At 40.3% G+C, this 25,890-nt stretch overlaps 1 protein-coding gene across 1 annotated transcript in view; it reads right to left on the reverse strand.

Moving 5' to 3' along the window:
- Window positions 1-18,723: 18,723 nt before the first annotated feature.
- Window positions 18,724-25,890, reverse strand: part of LOC122801544 (mitochondrial intermediate peptidase-like) — a 470,643-nt gene continuing 463,476 nt past the window's right edge. The window contains exon 4 of the mRNA XM_044070972.1: window positions 18,724-18,951. Coding sequence (XP_043926907.1) covers window positions 18,857-18,951 — 95 coding nt within the window. The 3' untranslated portion in view covers window positions 18,724-18,856. The remainder of the gene's footprint in view (window positions 18,952-25,890) is intronic.

The raw sequence follows: 25,890 nt of genomic DNA on the forward strand, positions 1-25,890 counted from the left end.
ACTTATAAAATCATTATAAAACATGGAAAAATACTAGGCAGGAAAAAGTTAAATAGAATACTTGGAAACTGATAGTTAAATACATTAGACTAATTTTGAAAGAACTTAGCTAATCTTAATGCTTGAGATGTCTAGCCTTTAAAAATGGGACCAAGGAAGTAGTAGCATTCAAACCAGGATACTTTTCAGCATTAAGTTTCAAAATCCACTTCTGTTCATGTCCCTCTGTGATATTCTCAATGTCACCACCTCTGGGGTTTCTATGAATATGTTGTAGAACAAAGAACTTAAAGGAATGAGAACGGCCATTGGACATAACATGATTGGCTAGAGCATTTGATGGTTTATTATTACTAATGTCTCTTAGGTGGTCTAGAATACGATCTTTAAGCATTCTATTTGTTTTGGTATGTCCGCTTTGTGGATGACGTGTTTATGCTGTGGAGAGGCTCTGTTTTAAATAGTCTTTGCAGTAATATTTATTTTAAACCCACTAGAAAAAATACTCTTTTGTACAAATCTAGTATGCACCCTAGACACGTTCCTAGGAACGTGCTCAAGGGTCAGGTTTTTAGAACACTGCGACTGCATAGCAGAGATGAAGATGCAGTAGTTGCCCTATCTAATTTAAAAACAGAATTTTTACGTAGGGGATACTCGCTTGCAGACATTGAACAGACTATCTCTAATGCCTGGAAGCTGAGAAGCACTAGATATAAACCTTATTTTAATGCTGGTGATGCTGTTGACAATACAAGATATAATAACAAAACTAGTAATGATTTTAGAGTGGTGTTTCAGTTTTCCAGTAACATCAATCAATACTTAGATGTAGTCAAAAAGCATTGGTATTTGCTACAAGAAGTGCCTGGACTGGTAGACAAGGTTGGACATTCTCCTATTTTTAGTTTTAGAAATAATAAATCCCTTAAACAACATCTATATCATGGTGAATTATCTAGAACTATTATTAGATCCAATCGGCATGGTACTTTTCCATGCAGGAATTGCAGTGCTTGTCAATTTATATATATAGCAAAAATAAATATTTAGATCCTACTAGGAAATTTTCTTTGTACACTAATCAATACACTGATTGCAGATCTACAGATGTGGTCTATTATTGTTTTTGTGTACAATGTCCTGCTTTTTATGTAGGAAAAACAAATAAAATGCTTAAAGATCGTATTCTAGACCACCTAAGAGATATAACCCTTCATGGCTGAGGACAGGGATCTGCCAGCAAGGAGTAACAAAAGGAGATGGCCTTAGACATTTAGTTGGAGATGGTCTGTTTGGAGACAATCACCCAACTAACCCTCCTGGAAGGACTCAAAAAGCTGGTGCATTCCTCTAAAAGCTTTTGTCTTGTACAAGTAAAATGTTAACTGCCTGTGCAAATCCAGGAAATGAAAAAGCCTTTCTCCCTTGTTTTGTGGGTTAGGACAGAAGGTAGGCAAATGGATGGTCTCATTTAGGTAAAGTTTACGTATTATCTTTGGCATAAAAGAGCAGCAGGTCCTTAAGGAGACCCAATCCTTGCAGAAGATGAGGAATGCCCTTAAGGGCCTGAAGCTCTGAAATTCTGGCAGCAGTGACAGCAAAGTCAAAAAAGTGCACTACTGCGAGGAAGTGTGCCATGAACCACCAAAGCCAAGTAGCTGAAAAAAAAAAAGATTATTACCAAAAGGCAAAGCAAGTCAACACGACCATGCTTTTTATCCTATTGTTCATAGGTTGGTACTAGGCTATCGGCCCTACGGCCTATACAAGCCTAGCCATAACAATTCCCTGGCTAGTTCTTCCCACAATATTTACTTCCCTGGACCCCTATCATGGCGACTGACGTGATCCCTGGGGTGAATTTCCTATCTCCCATCCAATCGTCAAGGTTCCTTTTGAAGAAGGCCAAGGAGGTGCTCTGCTTGACATGTATGGGCAGTCTATTCCAGAGTATGAGGAGACTCTGGGTCAGGAACCTATCCCTCCAGCATGTTTTGTTCATTGTGATGGCAAGGTTTAGATCCCTGGAGTGTGTGGCTCTGAGGGATTGGGATTTCATTAAGTGGAGCATGCCCAACAGCTCAGGGTATGACATGGCCTTGTATGTTAAACAGAGATTGCCTCTTAGTAGACAATATGCCACAGAGTATAGCTGGAGTTTTTTTTTTTTAGATGGTCAGCATAGGGCATCTGCTTTAGGCCTGTGATTCTTTTAGTGAGGTATTTCTGCGGCCTTTCCAGCCATTGCAGATGCCTTGTGAGGTACATACCAAATGGTGCATTGCACTCTATAATGGGTCTAATGAGGGATGAGTACAGTGGGACAATGACCTCCTTTTTTCTGGATGAAATGCCCTTAGTGATGAGGTCTGCCACACAGAAGAATTTCCTGACTGTTGTGGCAATGTGGTTATCGAAGGTGAGACCACTGTTTACCTGTGTCCCTAAGTCTCTCATCACACTTTCGGTGTTTAGTGTACTGCCACCTATGTGGTAATTCATGAAGCACTTGTTCTGAAAAAGTCCTGTTTGTCAGTGGGACAAAAAACATTGTCACTTTAAGTTGCTTTGCCTTTTGGTAATCAACATTTTTTTCTCCACTACCTGGCTTTGGTGGTTCATGGCCCATTTCATCACACTGGTGCACCTTTTTGACTTTGGTTTCATTTATGTACCTAAAAGTGAGAACAAACAGCAGAGCTATTTTTCTTATACAGAATTTCAAGGAGTCATTGGTTGCTGGTTCAAAAGGTAGCAGCAAAGTAGATTTTTTCCAGGACAAAGTTCAAATCTGTGGGGGGTAGGGGGTGGAGCAGGCCTCCTAGGTGGGTTCTGGAGAAGGATGCCTTTTAAAAATTTACTTCAATTCTGGAAAGCAGTAGAGTGTTTAGAGGCATGCAGGCAGAGATAGCAGACACATGTGCCTTAATGGAGGAGTAGGCTTGCTGACGTTTTAGTAACTCACACAAATAAGACAGAATAAGCAGAATCTCCACTCAAAAGGGGTCTTTATTCTTCTTAAGACACCAGACAGAAAATCTTTTCAACTTGTATATGTAAGATTTTTAGTTGTACATTTCTGCACATCCTGCAGCACTTGGAGCACATCCTCTGACAACCGGTATCTAAAAGGGATTAAAATTCTATCACCCAGAGAGTCAGATTGACAGCCAGCAGGTTAGATGTATCAGAGAGCTTTTTTTCTGTGAATGTCCACTTTGTGGGGTAGCGTGTAATGATACCACTGGATCAAGCTTCAAGTACCACATTTCTCATATATAGTCTGGCAAAGGGATCCATACATATTGTGTTTGTCATGTATTCCAGAGTTCAAAGGGTTTCTCTTGTTGAAGTCAAACCTAGGGTAAACACAGACTAGATGCAGCTAGACAGAAATAGGCCTTTATCCAGCAGGAGAAATGTTGTCATTGAGAGAGTGTTCAGCCTGCAACTCAAGAAGATCAGATCCAATTTTACTTAATACTGTTACTAAAATCCATTTACCATTAAACATAATTTAATTTATTCTTTCATTCCTTATAACATAAAATAGCTTTTTGTAAAACCACAAAAGAAGAAGCGACCAGGAAATCTTCACTGTTTATTAAAATAGAAATCTTCAGATGACTGCTCTAGTGCCTCGGCTTATCCAAGCCTTCCTGGTCGCTTCTTCTTTTGTGGTTTTACAATACGTGATTTTGCAACTATCGGTGGTATTGGGATAAAATAGCTTTTTATCTATTCTTTTAACATATTCTTTACCTCAATTCTTATAATATCCATAGTTAATCATATCCATGTTTATTTTATCCATGTCTTTTATATCTTTGAAAAAAATCTTCTTTACATAGTTTTTCCCATAACATTTGTACTCTTTTATATTTAAAAAAAAAGAAGTTATGTACTTATCATAACGTTCCATGTTTGTAGTCCACCTCACCTATATTCTTGCTGGATGGGTTTGGAGCCGATATTCAGCTCTGACTCGGCCTATACAAAAGCTCGAGAGCTTTTTACTGGCTCGAGGCTAGCCCTTATCCCATGGTGCCTCACGGCAATTCCCCAGATCTAGTTTGCAAGAAAGTAATAAATACCTATCAGGTAATAATAAGAAAAAAGCTGTAAAAATACAGCAAGGGATTAGAAACATAATCCATTCCAGGTGGACAATAAAGAGCAAAGTCAGGCAGCCCCAAAAAGAGGTCCACTAGATCCCCCAGAAACAGGAAGGGGGTTGGAGGGAGGGACGCAAGAATATAGGCGAGATGGACTGCAAACATGGAATGTTATAGTAAGTACATAACTTCTTTATGTTATGTAGTCCTATCTTGCCGTAATTCTTGCTGGATGGGACAGCGTTCCTAGCACCTTTATCATGGGTGGCTCAAGCGAAGAGACTCTTCAGCACAGTGGACCCAAAGGATGACCTGTCCCAAGAGGCCAAATCCAATTTGTAATGAGTGACAAACGTATGTGGTCTTGCCCAAGTAGTTGCTGCAAAAATAGTATCAATGGGGAACCTAGATCTAAAGGTGCATGAAGTAGCTACAGCCCTAGTAGAGTGACCTTTAGCTTTTAATGGTAATTGTCTACCAACTTGTTGATAAGCAAAGGATATGCAATCCGAAAGCCATTTTGAAAGAGTAATTTTTGAAACAGGTAAGCCTTTCCTTTTGTCAGAAAAGGAAACAAAAAGTTGATCAGATTTGCTGAATTCTTTGGTCCTGTGTATATAGAATCTGAGTATCCTGTGGACATCTAGCTAGTGAAGTCTATACTCTGATTTATTAGAGTGGTTTGGAAAAAACACAGGTAGCTCAATGGTAGTATTCAGGTTGTGTTCTGAGCATACCTTAAGAAGAAAGGAAGGGTTTGTTCTAAGAGAGACTCTATCCTTGTGAAAGATAATGTAAGGAGGTCGAATAGTTAGGGATTGAAGTTCCGAGACTCTCCTAGCCGATGTTATAGCTACCAAGAACAGGGTTTTCCATGATAACAATTTTAAGTCTGACGACGAGGATGGTTCAAAGGGTGCAGACATCAAAGATGAGAGGACTAAATTCAAGTCCCAGGGTTCTAAAGGTTGTTTTATTGGAGGCCTAAGAAGAAGAACTCCTTTTAAGAAGGTTTTACAGAGGGAGTGTTGCATGACTGGATTTCCCATGAAACCAAAATGGAAATTGGAAATGGCAGCTAACTGACCTCTCACTGTAGCAGCTGCCGCTCCTTCATGAAAAATTGTTGTTAGGAAGAATAAAATGGATTCTAAAGGAGCTGTATATGGATCTAAGCCCCAGTTCGTAGCCCAAAGGGAAAACCTTTTCCATTTGCTAGAATATAGTTTCTGAGTGGAAGGTTTATGGGATGAAATTAGGATGTGTTTGACCATTGGGGATAAGGGAATGCAACTGGCTATACGTGGAATTGGAGCAGCCATGCTGTCAATTTGAGGGTGTGGATGGAGGGGTGGAACTGTCCCGATTGATGAATCAGGAGATCTGGAGATGAATCAGGAGATCTGGAGATGGATCCAGAATCCATGGTTCCTCCAAAAGGTAGGGCCACAGGAAAGGAAACCAAACTTGTCGAGGCCAGTAAGGAGCAATGAGGATCAAGGAATTCAACTGTCTTGCTTTCTGTATTACTTTGGGTATGAGTGGAAAGGGAGGAAAGGCACAGAGAAGTCCCGGGGGCCAATGGTGAACTTGAACTAGAACATCCGTGGGTGACATCCCTGAATGGGGAGTGAGGGCAAAGTCGCTGCTGCATTTGGTGTTCAGGTGAGTGGCAAAATAGATCACAGCAAAGCTGGCCTCATTTGTGAAAGATCTCTTTCGCAACCATTGGATTCAGGGACCACTCGTGAGGCATCAGAATTGCTCAGCTGAGTTTGTCCGCTATTACGTTGGATTTCCCCAGGATATGCATTGCTATCAGGAAGCGTTGAGTATCCATCGTCCATTTCCAAACTCTTAAGGCCTCTCGGCAAAGTGGGTAAGACTTAGTTCCCCCTTGTTTATGTACCACACGACAGACATGTTGTCTGACTGAATTGCAATCACTCCAGTGGGAAGGGAGCTGTGAAGTGCTTGCAACACATATAGCACCGCTCTCATCTCCAGAACATTGATGTGTAAGTGGTTCTCATGGTTTTGCCAAGTACCTTGGACTGTCTTTCCCAGATAATGCCCCCCCACCCTATCTGGGAAGCGTCCATGGTCAAAACTGCTTTCTCTTGGGAAGGAACAAGTGGACGACCTATGACAAGTTGCTTCATGTGTAATCACCATGTCAGATCCCTTTTGCATGCGTTTATTAATATCTGGTGAGACAATGGAAGGTCTTGCATCGACCATTGTGCAAACAGCATCCATTGGAGAATCCTCATATGTAGGTGAGTAAGAGGAACTAATAAGATGGCGGAAGCCATAGTCCCTAGGACTTGAAGGACTATTCTGGCCTGTACTCTGTTTGTTTAATAAGGATCTGATCTGACTGCATAGAGATTCCACTCTTTCCTGTGTTGGCTTTACTGACATGGTGGTTGTGTCTATTTCTGAGCCTAGATATACAATATGCTGCGAGGAAGATAAGACTGACTTTTGCAAGTCGACGGTGATGCCTAGGCTGGTGCACAAGGATAGAGTCTCGTCCCTGGTCCTTATGAGCTGATGCTTGGTGGTAGCAGTGAGGAGCCAGTCATCTAGGTACGGAAATACCTGGAATCCTTGACGTCTCAGGTGAGCCGTTACCATTGCCATGCATTTGTTAAACACTCTGGGGGCTGTAGTGAGGCCAAAGGGCAGTGTTCTGAACTGAAAATGGCTGGTTCCCAGCCGGAAGCGCAAGTGTCTCCTGGAGCGCCTGTCCATTTTGATGTGGTAGTACGCATCCTGGAGATCGATTGAGCACATCCAGTTGTCTTTCCCGATAAAGGGAAATATTGACTGCAGAGTGACCATTCGGAACTTTGATTTTCTTATAAGCTTGTTGAGCCTGCTGAGATCTAGAATTGATCTCCAGTCCCCTATCTTTTTTGGAACTAAAAAGAATCGAGAGTAAGTTCCGGATCCTACTTACTCTGCAGGGACTTCTTGGATTAATCTTTTTTGCAGCAACGAGATGACCTCTGATGTTGCATGGTCTAATTGGATGGATGGTACATCTGGAAGAGGCCGGTTTGTTGGGGGTTCAGAAATAAAGGGACTCGGGATACCTCTGGATATTACTTTGTGTAACCAACGATCTTGAGTGATAGTTAGCCAGGCGCTTGGGTACAGCGATATACGACCCCCTACTGCCTCCAGTGACAGACAGTCGGGCAACCCTTAATGGTCGATGGAAGGGACGATCAGAGAAAGCTTCTTTGTCTCCCTGATGTTGTGGCCCTCCTCTGCCACGAGGGTGGCGTCTTCCATTATATCCTCCCCCTCTGCCCCTGGGGGAGGGTTGACCTTGTGCCTGAGGAAAACCTTTTTGGGATTTGCGGAACCACATTTTCCCTCCTGTATTACCCTTGGGATAGGGTCTGGACAGTAGAGAGAAACTGACTCCAAAGGCAGATAAGGTTTTTCCTTCCTGCTCGCACCTAGTCAAAGTCTCTTTCACTTGGGGTCCAAAAAGAGATGAACCATCAAAGGGAACGTTAGTGAAGGAAGACTTGAAGGATTCCGTAAAATTACAAAGACGCATCCATGAATGTCTCCTGAGGGATATTCCTGCTGTGGCTGGCCTGCTCGCTCCATCTGCCACATATGAGATCAGCCTCATGGAGGAGTTAGCTATGGAAGTAAGGGTGGAGAGCTGTGCAGAAACTTTGTCCATGGAACCTGGAGCTACTGAACCCTGGAGGGTATCGGCTAACTCTTTCAGGAGATCCCGCTGAAGACGAGTGAAATGAGTCAGGTAATTCAGCGATCGTAGTGTAAATGCCGCTGAAAAAAAAATACGCTTCCCGTACCTATGCATCATCCTGGACTCCTTGTTAGGAGGATGGCAATTAGAGGACGTCTCAGATAACTCCTTCTTGGTGGCCGCTGTTACCACCATAGCATCAACTGGAACTCCCTTGCTAAGAAAAGACTTGTCCTCAGATGCTGTCATAACTTTGTTTGGCCTCCTCGGGACGGCTTCCACTGAATCTGGAGAGGTCCATGCTTTCCGCGAAATGACCCCCAAAAGTTGGTCATAAGGCGATGTCACCCAAGAGGTGGAAGGTCAGGAGCCAAAGGCCTCGAGATACACTGATTCATCCTCAGTAGGGTTAGAGGTCTTCCAATCACCCCTCTGTCTAAGGATTTCTAGGATATCAGAGAAGGAGACATCCTCAGAGGGAGATCTAGGGGACCCTTCTGATTCCTCTAAATCAGTGGTTGATGCGACAGACTCAGGGGCATCGACATGTTTCCTTTTACATAACCTCTTCTGAAGGAGTTCTCCAGTGGGATAATCTGGGGAGGTCTCGGAAGTGGGGGTGCCTCCAATGGGGGCTACTTGGGCCTCTGGTTCCCTGGTGGCAGGGGGAAGAGGTTGCTGCCTGCTGCTGGAAGCCTTCTCTATAGCTTTGAAAGCCTTTCCTCCCGCTCCGAAGAAGACTTCCGCTCCGAGGGGGCAGATGGTCAACTCCTAGCAAGAGGGAACGGCTCCAAAGCAGAAGTGGGAGCCGAGGCTCCGAGAGGGAGGATCAGTTCTGAAGAGAACCAAGAGTGACTGTCCCCCTCAGAGTCGACACGAGAGTGTCGGCTCCCAGAACCCTCAGCTCCAGACTGAGCCATCGAGGATAGAGTAAATTGGCTCCGAGGAAATAGGCTGAATCCCCGGAGCCGAAGGGTCAAAGACAGAGGAACCTGACGTAATAGGCTCAGAGAGCAAAGCAGTCGGAGGAGGAACAGTGATCGGTATAGGGGATGGCTCTGAGACCTTTGGGCCTGGAGGGGTCAATTTTCTAGCCAGAGCTGGATCCGAAAGCAACCTCTTCACCACCCTCTCAATGTCCTCATATGATAGGGCCCTGGAGGATCTGGTGGAGACTGAAGGAGATCTCCTTCTCTCCAAAATAGGAGATCTCAAAATAGGAGATACAGTCTCGATGTCGGGCAAAATCTTCGGTACCGAAGACTGTCTCGGAACCGATGGAATGGACTGCACCAAAGATGAAGTAGAGTTGGAACCAGAACTCCTTGGTTCCGACGCTTTAGACTTTTTGGTCGGCTCCGAAGTCCGGGCCGATGATTTTCTCTTTGAAGATTTTGGAGCTGCCTGACCAAGTTCCAGCTGTTCCTGGAAGGAACTGGTCATGAGACCCCTGTCAATAAGTTTTCTCTTCCTTTGGTTTAACACTCTTGTACTAAAAGCGTGACAGAAAATGCAAGGTTCCTGTAAATGGGCTTCGCCCAGACAATATATACAACTGGTGTGGCTGTCTGTAAGAGACATTTTCTGCGCATACCTGTCACATTTTTTGAAGCCCAAAGGGCAATGATCCTTGTGATCTTTATCTTTAGACATAGTTAAACACTAAAAAATAAAAGTGTAAGGAAGAAAAGTTTATTTATTTTTTTTTATAACATTCACACACACACAGGGAGGAAAGGCCCTCTAACTTAAATGGGCACTACGGCCCTCTAATTTAAACGGGCCATACAGTCCTAAGGGGGAAATAGGGGTTGAAACTTTCAAAAAACAGACACACAATACAGAAGAAACTATCAAGATATATATAAGATAGAAAAAGGTGGTAGAAAAGGACTAAATAAGTAAAAAATAGTTTTACTTAGCCAACGAGCCAGTAAGACACAACCTCGAAGCTTTCGCGGCAAACGAGATCTGGGGAATTGCCGTGAGGCACCATGGGATAGGGGCTAGCCTCGACCCAGTAAAAAGCTCTCGAGCTTTAGAACAGGCCGAGTCAAAGCCGAATATCACCTCTGAACCCATCCAGCAAGAATTATGGCGAGATAGGACTACATAACATCATATGTTCCGTACTTTCTTCTTTACAATGTAAACATAGTCTATCAATTTTATTTGTTGTCATATTTCATTGTACTAGCAATTTAACTATTACTAGTCTCAACAAAAAGTCGACATTGTAGTTTCTGACTATACCATTTGCTTCTTAATTTTATATCTTTAATTTTTTCATTTGTTATATTTTCCCATGGTTTTACATAGTAATGTTTTATTGTTACATTCTTATACCATACTTTTCTATCTTTTCCTATATCAACATTTTTTTCTACAAAAATATTTTTTCTTGGTAACATTTTATTTCTTCATTTATACACACATTTTCTCTTTTATCATACCACATATTAATCATATTTATACAGTTTTGCTACTAATCTGTCATCTTTTTTATTTATCCACTTTAACACGTTGTACAAATTTAACAAAGCAGCATATAATACTGGGTCAATTAACTCTAAACCTCCTCCCTCTTTTTTTTTACACGCAAAACTCCTCTTTTTACTGGGTTTAATCTCGAACCCCATATACAGATAGCAATATAAATACACTTGCTAACAATGCTATTTTTCCCATCAGTATTGAATTTATCAAATAAGCCTTTTTTTCCGAGTGATAATTTATATGTTCTCCAGAAAAGACAGGTTTGTTTTATTTCTTCTATTATCTTTTCCAATTGAATCCTACTTGCATCTTTATTCCTAAATTTTATACCCAACACTGAAATTTCATTCATTGTAAAATATAAATCCCCTATCTTTACTATATCAGCTGGACCTTTACTTTTCTCTTAACTTAAAATTATCTCTATTCACGTCTAGACACTCATCTGTGCAAATTATTACTTCTTTTATCTAATTTTTTTTGCAGTTATGATAATGTCATCTGTGTATGTTAAGAAAACTGGAATTCTTAAACCTTCAGGTGTTATATACCCCATCTCCTTCACTTCGTAACTTACTTCTCATGCATAACTAATGCAAAGCATATACAACTTATTGGGCATTCATGTCTTACTTCACTCTTCATATGTACCGCTTGGCTTAACCAGCCATTTACAAGTACTTTTACTTTATTACTACTATTGCGCTGACATATATAGTTTCTTAAATTTCTCACTATTACCCCTAAAATTTAATGTCTAACCCTATCAAGTGACTTATTAAGGTCTCCTGTCACGATTTTCGCTTCTTTTCTACTTATAATATCATCGACAATTTCTCTATCACTGATGATTCTTGACAACCCTTCCCCTTTATATGAGTAGGAGAAGTTCCTTGATGCCCTGGCCACATTTCTCCTAGTACTATAAATAACACACCAGATCTCCCCTGAAACGATACAGCTAGCCTAGTGTGACTAACTTGGTAACAAAGGATAAATAAATAACAACATAAAATTAGTTTCAAATGTTTGCTAGAACTTCTAGACATGGATTATGTAATTAATGAAACTGACATTTTATCAAGACAAAAACACTGTAAATGTTGCTAACTGTGACTTTTTTTTTTCTCTAAAACCAGTTTATTTATCTACCCACTGTTGACAAGTCCCATTAAGCTAGTGGCCTATTTTCAGGGGAGACCCATGGTGACACTTTTTGTACTCTGGGAAATTTAGCTAGGGCGTAGATGAACTTCCCCTACTATTTTTGTAGATGTCCTTGGATCGTTTACATCTCCCTGAGCTACTACCAACTCAAAAACACTGGACCTCTGTTTAATGTGTAATCTAAATGACACACTAAGGAGTGCAGCACCTCCCCATATTTTGCACTGCAATGTCAGCAAGCCAACTACCTTGTATGGGAATAGAAATGACAGTCTTCTGCCCCACTGTTGAATGTCTGACCTACTGCATAACTGAAGCTGCAGCTGGCAGTTGTCTCTAAGTACTCCTGACAAAGTTTGTGAAAGCAATTTATTTTTTTGTCAGGACCAAAATACTGCACATTTCCGTAAAAACATTTCTGTCAACAAATTCAACTACTAATGTGACAGTAGAGTTCCAGTGCAAGCAGTGGCAGCTGGTGACTTCAAATCAAAGGGGGGGGCTGCAGGAGACAGCTGAATGTGTGGGGTCAATGGGAAGGGGTGCGGCCAACTAGAAAGGGGAGGAGCTATACTCAAAAACCACAAAAACTAAATATACTGCCCTGGGTGCCAAACCGTCATTATGAGAGTCCAATCAAGACAAAATGAAGAGTAGAATAAAAATATGTCAATGCATTGGCTGCATGACAGCTTAATATCTAGATGGAAATAAGAAAGGTTGTGAGGCATGAAAAAATAAATTACTTTTTTTTAAATACATTAATGGAATGCCAGTCAAAATCAAGTATAAGAAAAACAAGCAGCACTCAACTCAAACCACTTCTTGCACTGCAGTTCTAATTATAATTTATATTCAGCTTTATTAAAGTACCAAGTAACATGCTGAAAGTAGAAATCTCTGATGCCCCCACTTGTAAAAATGTTCCTTATCCAAAAAAAGACCTGCTGCCTGACATCTACTTGTTTCATGAGGAAAACATGATCAAAGTAAAAAATGAAAAGCAAACAAGAAATAAGCTCAAGATACATTGCTTAAAAGGATTACTGTACAGGTTATGGACCACACTAAAAGGATTACTATGCAGGTTATGGACCACACGATTGGCATTCTGTTTACGGGTAAAGTCTGCAGAGATGACTGGAAGTCTCCAAGTGTAATGAGACTCTTAAAACAATGTAATCCTGTCCTTTATTACAAATACTGGAATATGCATTTCAACACCCAAGGCTACATGGCAACAGAAAGGCTTTCAATGTTGGCAATTCTTTAACAGTATGCTTATTAAAGCTTACTTGCATCTTGCAATCTCAGCCAAGCTTACCTAATGGTCATTAAAGTATTGCTACTTAAACACAGAGCAACAGGCACTTTGAGTAATAAGCATAAATCAACAGTACAAAAATATGACAGAAACCAGACCATTCTGTAAAAATCAAGGATAGATGAAAAGACACTCTAGTACTTGTGTCTACCTTGGACGGGGGGGATACTCTGCACATTTACACTGCATAACTACTCCTTGCCTTGCTTTGACACATCCAGAGTCACTACATGGGGGAGTGGGGTGCAACAAGTATGTCACAGTTTGAAATGTCTCTGGCTGACTTGTGATGGCCTTGACACATTTGTCATACCTCTCAACCTCAGAGCAAGAAATCTGGACAAAGCCATACAAAGAAATGGGACAAAGGCCCAAAAATAAGGACAATTTTTAAAATATTGCTCTTATAAACTTAGAAAGATAATAGAGGCTTTGCATTAGTATGAATTTTCTCAATGGTATGAAATCTGAAACTCAAATGTCTGTCATTATTTTCTAACTTCAGTCTTTAATGATTTGTCACTAATTTGCCAAAAAAACACAATTTTATGAAAAATGGACCAAAAATGTGATGTAAAAATATAAAATAGCAACACAATACAGCTGGGAACCTGTCAAAGAAGGGATACTTTAATATTAGTACTGCTAAATTGAGCAGCTGACAAAATAAAAATCTACATCATCATCATTCTCTTTCGGCTTTTCCCGTTAGGGGTCGCCACAGCGGATCATCTCTTTCCATTTCTTCCTATCCTCTGCATCTTGCTCCGTCACACCAACTGCCTGCATGTCCTCTCTCACCACGTCCATAAACCTCATCTTAGGCCTTCCTCTATTCCTGTTACCTGGCAGCTCCATCCTTAGCATCTTTTTCCCAATATACCCATCATCCCTCCTCAGCACATGTCCATACCAACGCAATCTCATCTCTCTTGCTTTGTCTCCAAACTGTCCAACATGAGCTGACCCTCTAATATACTGATTCCTAATCCTATCCATCCTAGTCACACCGATTGCAAATCTTAACATCTTTAACTCTGCCACATCCAGCTCTGACTCCTGCCTTTTTGTCAATGACACTGTCTCCAACCTATATAACATAGCTGGTCTCACTACACTCTTGTAGACCTTCCCTTTCACTCTTACTGATACCTGTCTGTCACAAATCACTCCTGACACTCTTCTTCACCCATTCCACCCTGCCTGTACTCTCTTCTTCACCTCTCTTCCACATTCACCATTACTCTGAACTGTTGATCCCAAGTACTTAAACTTGTCCACCTTTACCAACTCTACTCCCTGCATCCTCACCATTCCTCTACCCTCCCTCTCCTTTACACACATATATTCTGTCTTAGCCCTGCTGACCCTCATTCCTCTGCTCTCTAGAGCATATCTCCACCTCTCCAGAGTCTCCTCAACCTGATTCCTACTCTCACTACAGATCACAATGTCATCTGCAAACATCATAGTCCACGGGCCCTCCTGTCTGATCTCATCTGTCAACCTGTCCATCACCACTGCAAATAAGAAAGGACTCAGAGCTGATCCTTGATGTAATCCCACCTCCACCTTAAACGGATCTGTCACTCCCACTGCAGTCCTCACCACTGTCACACTACCCTCGTACATATCCTGTACCACTCTTACGTACTTCTCTGCCACTCCCGACTTCCTCATACAATACCACAACTCTTCTCTAGGCACCCTGTCATATGCTTTCTCCAAGTCTACAAAGACACAATGCAACTCCTTCTGACCTTCTCTGTATTTCTCCAACAACACTCTCAGAGCAAACATTACATCTGTAGTGCTCTTTCCTGGCATGAAACCATACTGCTAATCACTAATCATCACCTCCCTTCTTAACCTTGCTTCCACTACTCTTTCCCATAACTTCAAGCTGTGACTAATCAGTTTTATCCCTCTGTAGTTACTGTAGCTCTGCACATCACCCTTATTCTTAAAGATAGGTACCAAAACACTTTTTCTCCACTCCTCAGGCATCCTCTGACTTTCCAAAATTTCATTAAACAATCTAGTTAGAAATTCCACTGCCATTTCTCCTAAGCACCTCCATGCTTCCATTGGTATGTCATCTGGGCCAACAGCCTTTCCATTCTTCATCCTCTTCATAGCTGTCCTTACTTCCTCCTTGCTAATCTGTTTCACTTCCTGATTCACTATCCCCACATCATCCAACCTTCTCTCTCTCTCATTCTCTTCATTCATCAGCCTCTCAAAATACTATTTCCATAAAAATCTACATGCATTTCTGAAATAAAAGTAATCTGATTATTACAGTTATTTCTTAATTATAAACCCTCCAGGTTTTCTTCCAAAATTGCTATTTTGCAAAGGGAGCATTAGGGGAAGAGCAACATTTTGAGCCAAAATCAGGGACAGTTGAGAGGTTTGGCTATGCCTAATTCTATAAAGCAATTTATTTGCATGTACCTCTCAACCTGTTAATGCAATAAATCTGGACAAGGCCAAATATATTGGAGGAACATATAAACAGTACTAAAAATTGCTCTTGTATAAACAGAGACAGTTGATAGAACAGGTCTTACTTTAGCATATATTTTTCTGAAGGTTATGAAGTCTGAAACTCAGTGTGTCATTATTTAGTGATTTAACTCCTAAATGATTTGCCAGAAAACCACACATTTTATGAGGAACAAACCAAAAATAAGAAGCAAAAAATCTATTCATTCTTTGAAAATCTGGACAGTTGGGAGGTATGGTTCAGCTGGGGCTGGTTTGCCGCCTTTCCCCCTCACAAAACCATGGACGAATGGAGCCTCCCCCTGCAGCCATTCCAATGATCCATTACTTGGCTATTTCACTCCATTTACCATAAACACTAACGTGCATACTGATTTACTTCTATGATGATTTGAACTTCATTTGAAAGTTTTATTTTGCATTTTACAGCACAAACACTAAGACATCTGCTAAACAAACTTGGCATTAAAACTTCTCTGCCATTGAAACTCACATTCATTGAAAAAACATTGAAACCCACATTCAAAGAAAATACATTTTACCCGTGGCAGATAAAGATTAATTCTGGGCTGTTTTCAAATCATAGGCCCCTTGCATATGAAACATACATGTGCTCTATGATACACCTTCCTATTGCTTTGAACATTTTTCCAGTAAACAATGAAACAAAACGCATGCACCAATGACAAAACTGCCCAATTCAGAACATTTCCATCATAAAAGTCTACTCAAACATCTACAGTCCACTATTATCAGTAAATATGCACAATTCTACAGTCCACCATTATCAGTAAATATGCACAATCTCTGAAGTAGTAAAAAAGACATCTAAATAATTCCACATTAAATAAATCTGTAATGAAGAGGTTGCTGCTAGCAATCACCTTTATATTTCATGGTTTCATCGAAAAATAGTGTCTGATGCCCCTGAGGAATAAATTGCCTAAATTACATTAAAAATAAGCTAGTAATATTGCAATAGGAAATGGATGGCAAACTGATAACAGGCTCATAGTTAGTATCTTAATTTTCAGTACGGCAGCATTCACCCCTTATGGGAGTAGAACCAACAACCTTCTGCATCAAATGCAAGTACACAACCTGTTGTGCTATTAGCAATGCGAGCTGACTTAACATAATCAGCACTAAACTTCTCTTCCCCTGCAGCTCTCAGCTCCTTGTAAAATATACTCAATACTCAACTGCATCTCAACTTCGCAGCACAAGAAATATGGAAAAAGCCAAATTTATTGGGGTGGGTCAAACGGGCAAAAACCAGGGACACATTAAACATTGCTTGTATAATCTTGGAAAGCTGCTAGAATAAAATGCTGTGTTACCACCAAACATTTTACTGCCAAGGTCCCTGTGCAAAAGAGTCAGAACAACATACCACTATGCCAAATCACCTGCTTTGTGAAAGAAAAATGCTGTGTTACCACCATACATTTTACTGCCAAGGTCCCTGTGCAAAACAGTCAGAGCAACATACCACTACACCAAATCAGCTGCTTTGTGAAAGAGAGGAAGACTGAAACTTAAATGGCTATCATTTAATGAATTCAGTTCTCACCATAGCTGTCAACCTCTTAGCACAAAACACCTAGACAAACCCAGTAATGAGGGAATACAGCCCTCAAACATATTCAATGAATTCAGTTCTTGCCAGAGCTGTCAACCTTAGCACAAAAAACCTGGACAAAGCCAATAACAGGGTAATACAGTCCCAAAAATAAGGACAAATTTCAAATAGTCATCTTATAAACTTAGAAAATTGCTATAATAAAAGGTTGTGTTACTATATATTTATTGCTAGAATAAAAAGTTTTTACTATGTATTTTCTGAAGAATATGAAGTCTGAAATTCAAATGCCTGTCAATTTTACTTCTGACGGAACAAAAACAATTTTCAGCAGAGGCCCAGGGAGAAATACTGTAGACACATGTCTTTGTAAAATGGCAGGACACCAGAGCAAATCCACACAAACACAGGGATAAGATGCAAACTCCACACAGAAGGCACCCCAGCCAAGAATCAAACCAGAAAACCTATAGCTGTGAGGCAACAATACTGCCACTGCACCATCAAATATGTAAGGAATTAAACATTTAGAAACCTGAAGTCTGAAATTCAAATGCCTGTCAATTTTATTTAACATTTGTTAATCAGGACAGTCTGACTTGGAACAAAAAAACAATTTTCAGCAGAGGCCCAGGAAGAAATAATGCAGACATGTCTTTGTAACATGGGAGGACACAAAAGCAAACCCACACAAACACAGGGAGAAGATACAGACCCCAAAAAGACGGCACCCCAGCCAAAAATCAAACCTGAGAACCTGCAGCTGTGAGGCAACAATACTACCACTGCACTATCAAATATCAAGCATTGCAACATTTACAAACCACAGATATTATGAGGAACAGATCAGATCAAATATGAGGCAAAAATCTGCAATTTTGTTACAAATGGTGGTGGGTAGGGAATTCACCTCTTTAACACCTGCATACAAGGTATAGGGTTCATGCCTGAGGTATTCCCTACCACACCACCATGAGTCTAACCACCAGTATATTGCACCTGGGGCATTTTCACAGACACACACACACTTACCTGTAGTAGATCTTTCCCTGTAGCAAACCACCATAAATCCAACCCACGCAAATCCACACCAGACCCTGCCCGTCGCGAGATCTTCCCCCGACGAGACTGCAGCAAATTCCAGACTGCTGACGTTGCAGTCTGACCCCGACACGTTTTCCCAGCGAGTTCCAGGACAGTCTATGCAGTTTAAAACTGCATAGACTTCTGGGAGCTCCGTTCTTCATGTTTCCCAGTCAGGACTACTGTTGAGACAATCTGCGCTTGCTCCAGACTGTCTCAGCAGCAGTCCAGACTAGTGCGCATGAGCGAAAGTCCGCAATTTTTAAAAATTTTTTTTTATTTTTATTTCTTTATTTTTCTTTATTTTACAGTTGAGGGGGCTGCAGTCTGGCAGTCCACTAGCACGGGCCGCCCCTGAGTGCAAGTTAACATCTGGCATTACCAGACATTTACTGTCTTACGTGCTGCACTGAGCTTCTTGCTTTTCTTGGAAGAGTGGCCAAGTCTTGTGTGAAGATAAGAAGAGCAGTCCATCTAAAGAGAATGCTAATGATGTTCCTTCTGTGTTAATTCCGATCAGCAATTTTGTTTTCACTAAGGATCCTACTGACACATAGTACTGTTCAGTGATGAGTTAAGTATTCTTAAAAATTCTTGCAATACAGTAATATGAGCTTATTCATCATCTGGTGTAAATGTACACAGAGGGTCAACACTCCTGGCACTTTGTCTCAAGTTCGTACTACAACTGGAAAACTGACAATAGTTAACTGCTGAACAAAGTATACTTTATTCAGAAAAAATATTGTGGCTATACAATTTACAGAATATTAACATATCCAAATAATATATAACTTGCACAGTGAGGGTAGGAGTGAATCACTTGATCTCCACAACTATTATGAGTCCATAAAAAAAGATTCAAAATCTGGATCAAGATCCAAGACCAATGCATCTACAAAGTCTTCTGTTGTGGGACACTTCTGCAACATACCTGCAAGTAAAAGCATAGAACAATATTAATCAACTGAATAAATACTTCCAATTTATCATGACTGCAATATGAATTCAGCTGCAAGACAGGGACACCACTCAATGCTGTTAGCAACACAGTGAAGAAAACACTAAATATTTTCACATATCACAGGTAATAAAGCAAGCACTTGGGCATCTTGTCCCAATGAAAAAGAAGGGTGGAATAAGCAGTAATGATATACATAACATCAAATGTTTATTTGTATTACTAAATGTTGGGAAAACACTAGGATCCTATAAACACATATGCTCTTTTCAAAGAAAAACAAGTGTGTAACTAAGACAAGAAGTGCAAGAATGAAAACTAGTTTTTACGGTGCATTAGCATGGAATACCTCATCTGAAAAGAAACACCTGTGGTGTGGGGGGAATAACACAAGTGAAAGAATTATGAAACTAAAGGCAAAAATGCTAACCATGTATTTATAAGCAACAGAAATAAAATGTACAGCATCAATACCCCTTAGGGAATACAGTGAAAGCCAATTCCTCTGTGTGTGTGTGTGTGTGTGTGTGTGTGTGTATATAAATAGGTTACCTCCTACTGGGCAGTGCACAAAATTTTAAAGGAAACCAGAAAAGGTAAGTGTTCACATACAGCAGGAAGAAGTCTAACAAGGCATAACTGCAAAAGCAAAAAAACAAACAAAAAAAAACATTTATATTGAAAAGCATGGATTAAAAACAGCTGTAACCATCAAGCATGAGAGCTTTAGTAACAGGCAGTGATAGTTTAGTCATATCTGAATAATAAAAAAATGCATCTAGCAAAAGATACCAAAATGTTAGCATGTTCCACATAAACTGCAATAATAACTTGGTTATAGTACAAATGTCTAATGCATAAATAGACTAGAACACTCTACTCTAATGCAAACTACTTAATCATACTGACTTACCTTAAAATGTTTTTTAATACATTGAGCCACCTACCAGTAAGACTTTCCCATAATCAAATGTGAATAAATAGATAAAATACTCACACTGGTCTGAATTAAATTGTATGGGCATTATGCTAATGGAAGAAGACTTAAAGGTCTGTCTAGTCTGCTAGTATGTTACAAGTTATCCCTCTGAAGCTGCCTCCATTTCAGTTTCACTACTCCACATACCCTACACTAATTTAAAGCTTTTGCTCATCTCAAGTTTCATGATCGACTCAGACAACCCATTCCCTCTGTGAAACAGCACTTTTTCACAAACATTTTCCATTTAAGCTTTTCATTAAAGAGTAAATAGTCACCAGAGGTGTTTGTCTCAAGGAGGGTGGGACATCTCTTAGCTTATGTCACTTGCAGAAGCACAAATATATTACTTGGAATGCACATGAAACATGGCAGGGCTAAAGCTTTTGGATGAAAGCACCAAGTTCTGGTATACTTAACCCCTGCCTTAGAAAAAGGGTGTCAGCAAACTGTCTGTGACTGGACTGATGGTCAGAAAGAGATGAACAAATGAAGGAAAAAATATCCAAAGGCAATTTTACATATAATGATCATACACAGTTCTCCTTGATAATGAGTTTGCATTTCTGTAAAGAGGTAAAGAAATTACTAAACAATCCTTCTGTACCTCTCATTAATTCAGTCTTTTTTAAAAAAAAGAAAGGGAGGCATATTCAAATGGATCCTATTTTCAGCCAAGACTCGGGACTGTACAATAAACAAAAACCGACACCGTGGAGAGGGTGTAGTGAGGTATACACAAAAGCAATTTAGTTATATAGTTTTCCTGTTGGAGATACCAAATACCTGATGAGGCAGTTATTAAACAATGTCACATTTATTAATTTGCTAAATGGATAAACAAGCACGTCCAAATAGATCCTTTTCAGCCAAGGCTCAGAAAATACATTAAACAAAAATAAACACGGTGACTATATACTGTGGTACATTCAAAAATATCATTAAAATAAGTGAAAAGCTAGGGATAAACCTCATAGCACAGATGTTTGTTCAGGATGTATGTGTTTAAAGTGAATGTTGCACTTTTTTTTTTTTTTTTGAGTGGAGGTGCATTTTGTTTGGAGAAGGAGTACACATGAAGTTAGCTTTAATAAGTACGCCCAACAGAAAGAAAAAAGTTAGTCTGAGATTTTGAAGGTGTTGCTAATGGTGGCCAAACGGGCAGTGGATGGGCAAATATGGGATGAAAAGGAGCAGACTCTAAATTAACGAGCAAGTTGTGTGATTGGATCTCTGACATGCTGGTACGAAACTGATGCTGAAAAGTAGCCTGCACTGATTTCTCAGTGAGAGGAGAAAAGTGTCAAACTTTTTGAAACAGTTTTTTTTTTTATTTAAAACAAGTATTAGAAAAGGAGACATGTTACAGACAAAGAATATGCAAACTGCAGAATACAAGCATCTACCTACCTTTAACTGTGCAATAAGTGACAGAATGTTTGACAGCTGCGAGCATTTCCTATGTGCTGATTCTTGTGTATTGTCAAAGTACATGGAGAAAGAAAGATAAATGGTCAAAAACTCAAAGACAGTTATAATTTTAGTATTTTTAGTACAATTATAGGGTAAATGGGAGGAAACTGGACAATTATGAGAAGTCTATATAAAGTATGCAGAAGTAAAAAAAAAAAAAAAGAAGTTACGTACTTAGCATAATGTTCCATGTGTGTGGTCCATCTTGACCTTTATTCTCACTGGTGGGTCGGATCTGATCTATCAGACCATCAGATCCATCTCGGCCATTGCAAAAGCTTGAGGCCCTCAGCTAAGCTTGTGGCCATTTTTCCCCACCCATAATGAAACTCTCTAGCTACCTCAGATCTTGCTTGCCCTCAAGCAGTGACAAGGTGAATAGCTTTTTGCATGCATATATATATATATATATATATATATATATATATATATATATATATATATTTATTTATTTCAGTTTGATTACCGGGGAGGTCCATTGGGCTTGGGGGCCCAGGGAGAAAAGCTCCACATTAACAATTTTAATTACAAAGAAGGGTTCAGACACAGATAACATTACAATTAACCGTTTTGTACAAAAATAGACTACAATATCAGCTTGCTCAAAGCAAAAAGTTATAACAATTTCAATTAAGTTCAGTGGGAAAAAGATTGCCATATGTATAAAAAGCAAAGAAAAGGTAAAGAAGAAAAAAATAAAACATTAAAAACTTTAAATGTTTAGAAGCTTATGCAATTAGTATTTTAGTTGAGGAGAGGAGGTTTGCCTGGGTAGCTTAAGCAATAGAGGAAAAAATGCTTTAGTAACTACTACATTTAGAATTGTAAGTGGGCTTAGAGGAGGATTAGGAAAGTATAGAGGTTAGCCTGGAGAGAAAGGGGAGGATAATTGGACAGGTGTTGGTTGGAGGGTACAGTTGCATATCCTATTTAGATAAAGGTGAGAATAAAGTTGGGTTTTGAAGTTGGCTAGGTTGTTGCAGATTCTTAGGGAGGTGGGTAGGGCATTCCATTTTTTAGCAAGGGTGAAGGATAAGAGAAGTTGGCCTGCTGGGCACTTTGGTTTTTGTACTGTGATCTGGTTTTGGTGAGAAGATCTAAGGGATCTGAGGGGAGTATAGGGTTGAAGAATATTCGAAAGTGCAGGACAGTTAGTAGGATGGAACAGTAGTTTATGAGCTGTGGTGAGTTGGAGAAAGTTAAGATGATCTGGGAGTTCAAGCCAGTTTAGAGAGTGAAGGGAGGTGCAGTGATGAGAGGAGGATTTGGATTTAGTGACAAATTTAGAGATTTTATTGTAGCATTGTTCCAGTTTGGAGGTAAGGGTAGATGACAGGTTAGTGAGCAGAGGAGCGCCATATAGTAGAGATGGAAGGAGAAAAGTAGAGGCAAGTGTTAGTCTAGTGGAAGGGGACAGAAAGTGGATGTTTCTATACAGTAGGCCAAGTTTTATGTGTGTTTTTTTGATGTTTAGTTGAATATGAGTATTGAATTTGAGCTGGTCATCTATTGTAACACCAAGAAGTTTAGTGGAGGTTACTATTTCAATTGTGGAGTTGTTAAGGCTGGTTATTAGGAAAGAGTTTTTATCAAGAGATGAGGATTTGGAGGGGGAGAAGAGCAGGATCTTGGTTTTGTTGGCATTTAGGGAGAGGTGGTTTTGGAACATCCAGTTTTCAGTGGTTGAAAATGCTGTTTGGGTTAGAGCTTGGAGCTCTGTTAGATTGGGGCTTGGCAGATCAGAGTGGAATCATCAGCGTATTGCACAATTGTGGTGTTGGGGATGGCTTTATGAAAGTTGTTAATAAAGATATTGAATAGTAATGGCCAAGAATGGAACCTTGGGGTACTCCGGGTAGGAAGGAAGGTAGACGTAGCTTGGCCCCACTTCACAGCTTGGGACCTGTTTGATAGTTAGCTGGAGAACCAGCAAAGAGCTTTTTGACTCAGGTTGAGGTCAGAGAGGTGGTTTAGAAGGAGGGAGTGGGAGATGGTGTCAAAGGCTTTGGATAGGTCTAGTAGAACAGATGACACTAAATTACCTGAGTCACGTGCAGAGTTCACAGAATGAAGGAAGGAGAGAAGGGCAGTGTTGGTGCTGTGTCCAGGGCGGAAACCGTGCTGGGTTGGAGAGAGTAGTTGGTGTTCAGTAAGGAAAGGCATGAGCTGTAGGTGGATACAGTTTTCTAGGATTTTGGATATAGGGGAGAGGATGGCAATGGGACGGAAATTGGAGATGTTACAATTTTTGCCTCCTTTGTGAAGTGGAAGAACGAAAGCAGAACACCAGAGTTTGGGTACATAGGATTCGAGAAGAGACCTATTTATTAGGATGCTGATGGGAAATGCTATGGAGTCAGAAGCTATCTTTAGGAAGGAGGAAGGGATGTCATCGGGGGCACTGGAGCAAGGCTTTAGCTTATAGAGCAGTTTTTTATTAGGTTGGTGGGTACTGGTTTGAGGTTGAAAATCTGTGGGGCTGAAAAGGGAGAGGAAGATAGATTGGGGGGGGGAAGGGTTGCTGTTAGTGAAAGTCTTGGTTAGTTCGGCGATAGAGGAGGTGAAGAAGGTAATGAATAGTGAGGCAATTTCTGTGTCAGATTTTCTGGTGTCAGGACAGGTATTGTTTTTTGTGCCTGGTGTATGGAGGGAGTTAATGGAGTTCTAGAATTGTTTGGGATTTCTTGTGTGGTTTTCCTGTAGTTTGATATAGTAGGATTTTTTATCTGTAATGACTAGTTTTTTGGCAAGATTTCTTAGTCATTTAAATTTAAGGAACATTTCAGGTTGTTTGTGTTTTAGGTAGGCTTTCCAGGTTTTATCCCTTTGAAGCATAATCTTTTTAGTGTCATTGGTGAGCCAAGGGGTGGTTTTAGTTTTAATTCTTTTTCGTCTTATTGGGGCTTGGGAGTTAAGGATACTTAAGAATGTGGAGTTGAAATACTCAACAGCTTTGTCTAGAGGCAAAGATTTTAGGGGGTTCCAGTTAGATAGCTTCAGGGACTTTGAGAAAGAGGTTTGATTAAAGTTAGTTAGGTTACGAGTTTGAATAAAGTGGTAAGAGGGAGGTGAGGAGGGAGTGGCTCGAATGGAGAAGGCAGGGAGGTGGTCTCCTAAAGGGTCAGGATTGACACCAGATTTTATAACTTTGTTAGGATGTGATATTAGTATCCAGTCAAGTATGGAGCCAGGGGGGTTAGTTTTGTTAGGTCTGGTAATTGAGTTTGTAAGTTGAGTGAAGTTGAATAGGTTGATAGTAATGGAGGGATTAAGGTTGCTGATGTTTCCCCAGTCAATGTTTACATCTCCCATAATAAAGGTTTCTAGTTTAATGTTAGAAGAGGACCATGACAGGATGTCTTCTAAAGTATTGATATTGTTACCAGGAGGAATGTAGAGGGAAATAATACAGATACTTTTGTGGTTGTTTATTTTTAGTATACCAATAACTAATTCTGCATTATTAAAAGAGGGGATGGTGTTGGGGTATGGGGTCATAGTTAGGAGGTTAGAGTAGATTAAGGCAACTCCACCTCCTCTTCTATTACTACGATCAGATCGGAGAGAATGAAATCCTGGAGGTAGGAATTCAGAATCAGTAATGTGTGGTTTTAGCCAGGTTTCAGAGATGGCTGCTATGTCTGGGGAGTTATGGGAGAGCCAGGCATGGAAGAGTGTTAATTTATTTTTTAAACTTTGTGCATTGATTGTGAGGAATTTGAGGTTTTTATGAGTAGTTTTATTTTTGGAGCAAGACTGGTTAGTAGGATAGAAGTTTGGGCCTGGATTGGGGTGTATGTCACCAGCTAAATGAAGACCAGTAAAGTTGGGGATACGTTTATTTGATTTTTGTTTAGGTAGATAATGTTGGTAGTGAGTTGGTTTAAGTTTGTAGTTGTTGTTAGTGATTAGAAAAAGTTTTATTTTTAAGAGAAGGAGAGGGTGGGAGGGAAATAAAGATGCAGAAATGTCATGGAAGTGTGATGTGTAATGGTGCTGGGGAGTCAAAGGGGGAGAGGGAATATGAGAGTTAGTATAGGAGGTTAAATGGTATAGTGTTAGTAGAAGTAAGATGAAGGGAGAGTAGAGAAGTACTTTGGTAGGAAGGCTGAGCATGGTAATGGGAGACAGTTAATGATTAAAAGAGAAAGGAGATATGAGATTGTGTGTTGGGGGTGTGTTATAGAGAAGTAGGCAGGGTAGAAAAGTGGGAGGGTGTAGGGTGTATCCTGATAGGCTGGAGAGTAGGGAAGGCCTAATAGTGATGAGCGTCCTGATTGGTTGGGAAGGGGGGAGGGACTATAGAGTTAGGGATAAATCTAGGACTACTGGGGGCGGGTGGAAATTGGGGGCAGGGTAGGGGAGCAGAGTGATAAAACCCCACATTATTTCTGAGGCTATAGAGTCCTATAAAAATCCAATTAGAACTACTCGGTCTCCCAGGAGTATAGTATAGGTAG

This window comes from Protopterus annectens, chromosome 5.part0, assembly GCF_019279795.1.
Source record: "Protopterus annectens isolate FY-2018-M chromosome 5.part0, PAN1.0, whole genome shotgun sequence".
Taxonomy (NCBI): Eukaryota; Metazoa; Chordata; order Ceratodontiformes; family Protopteridae; genus Protopterus; species Protopterus annectens.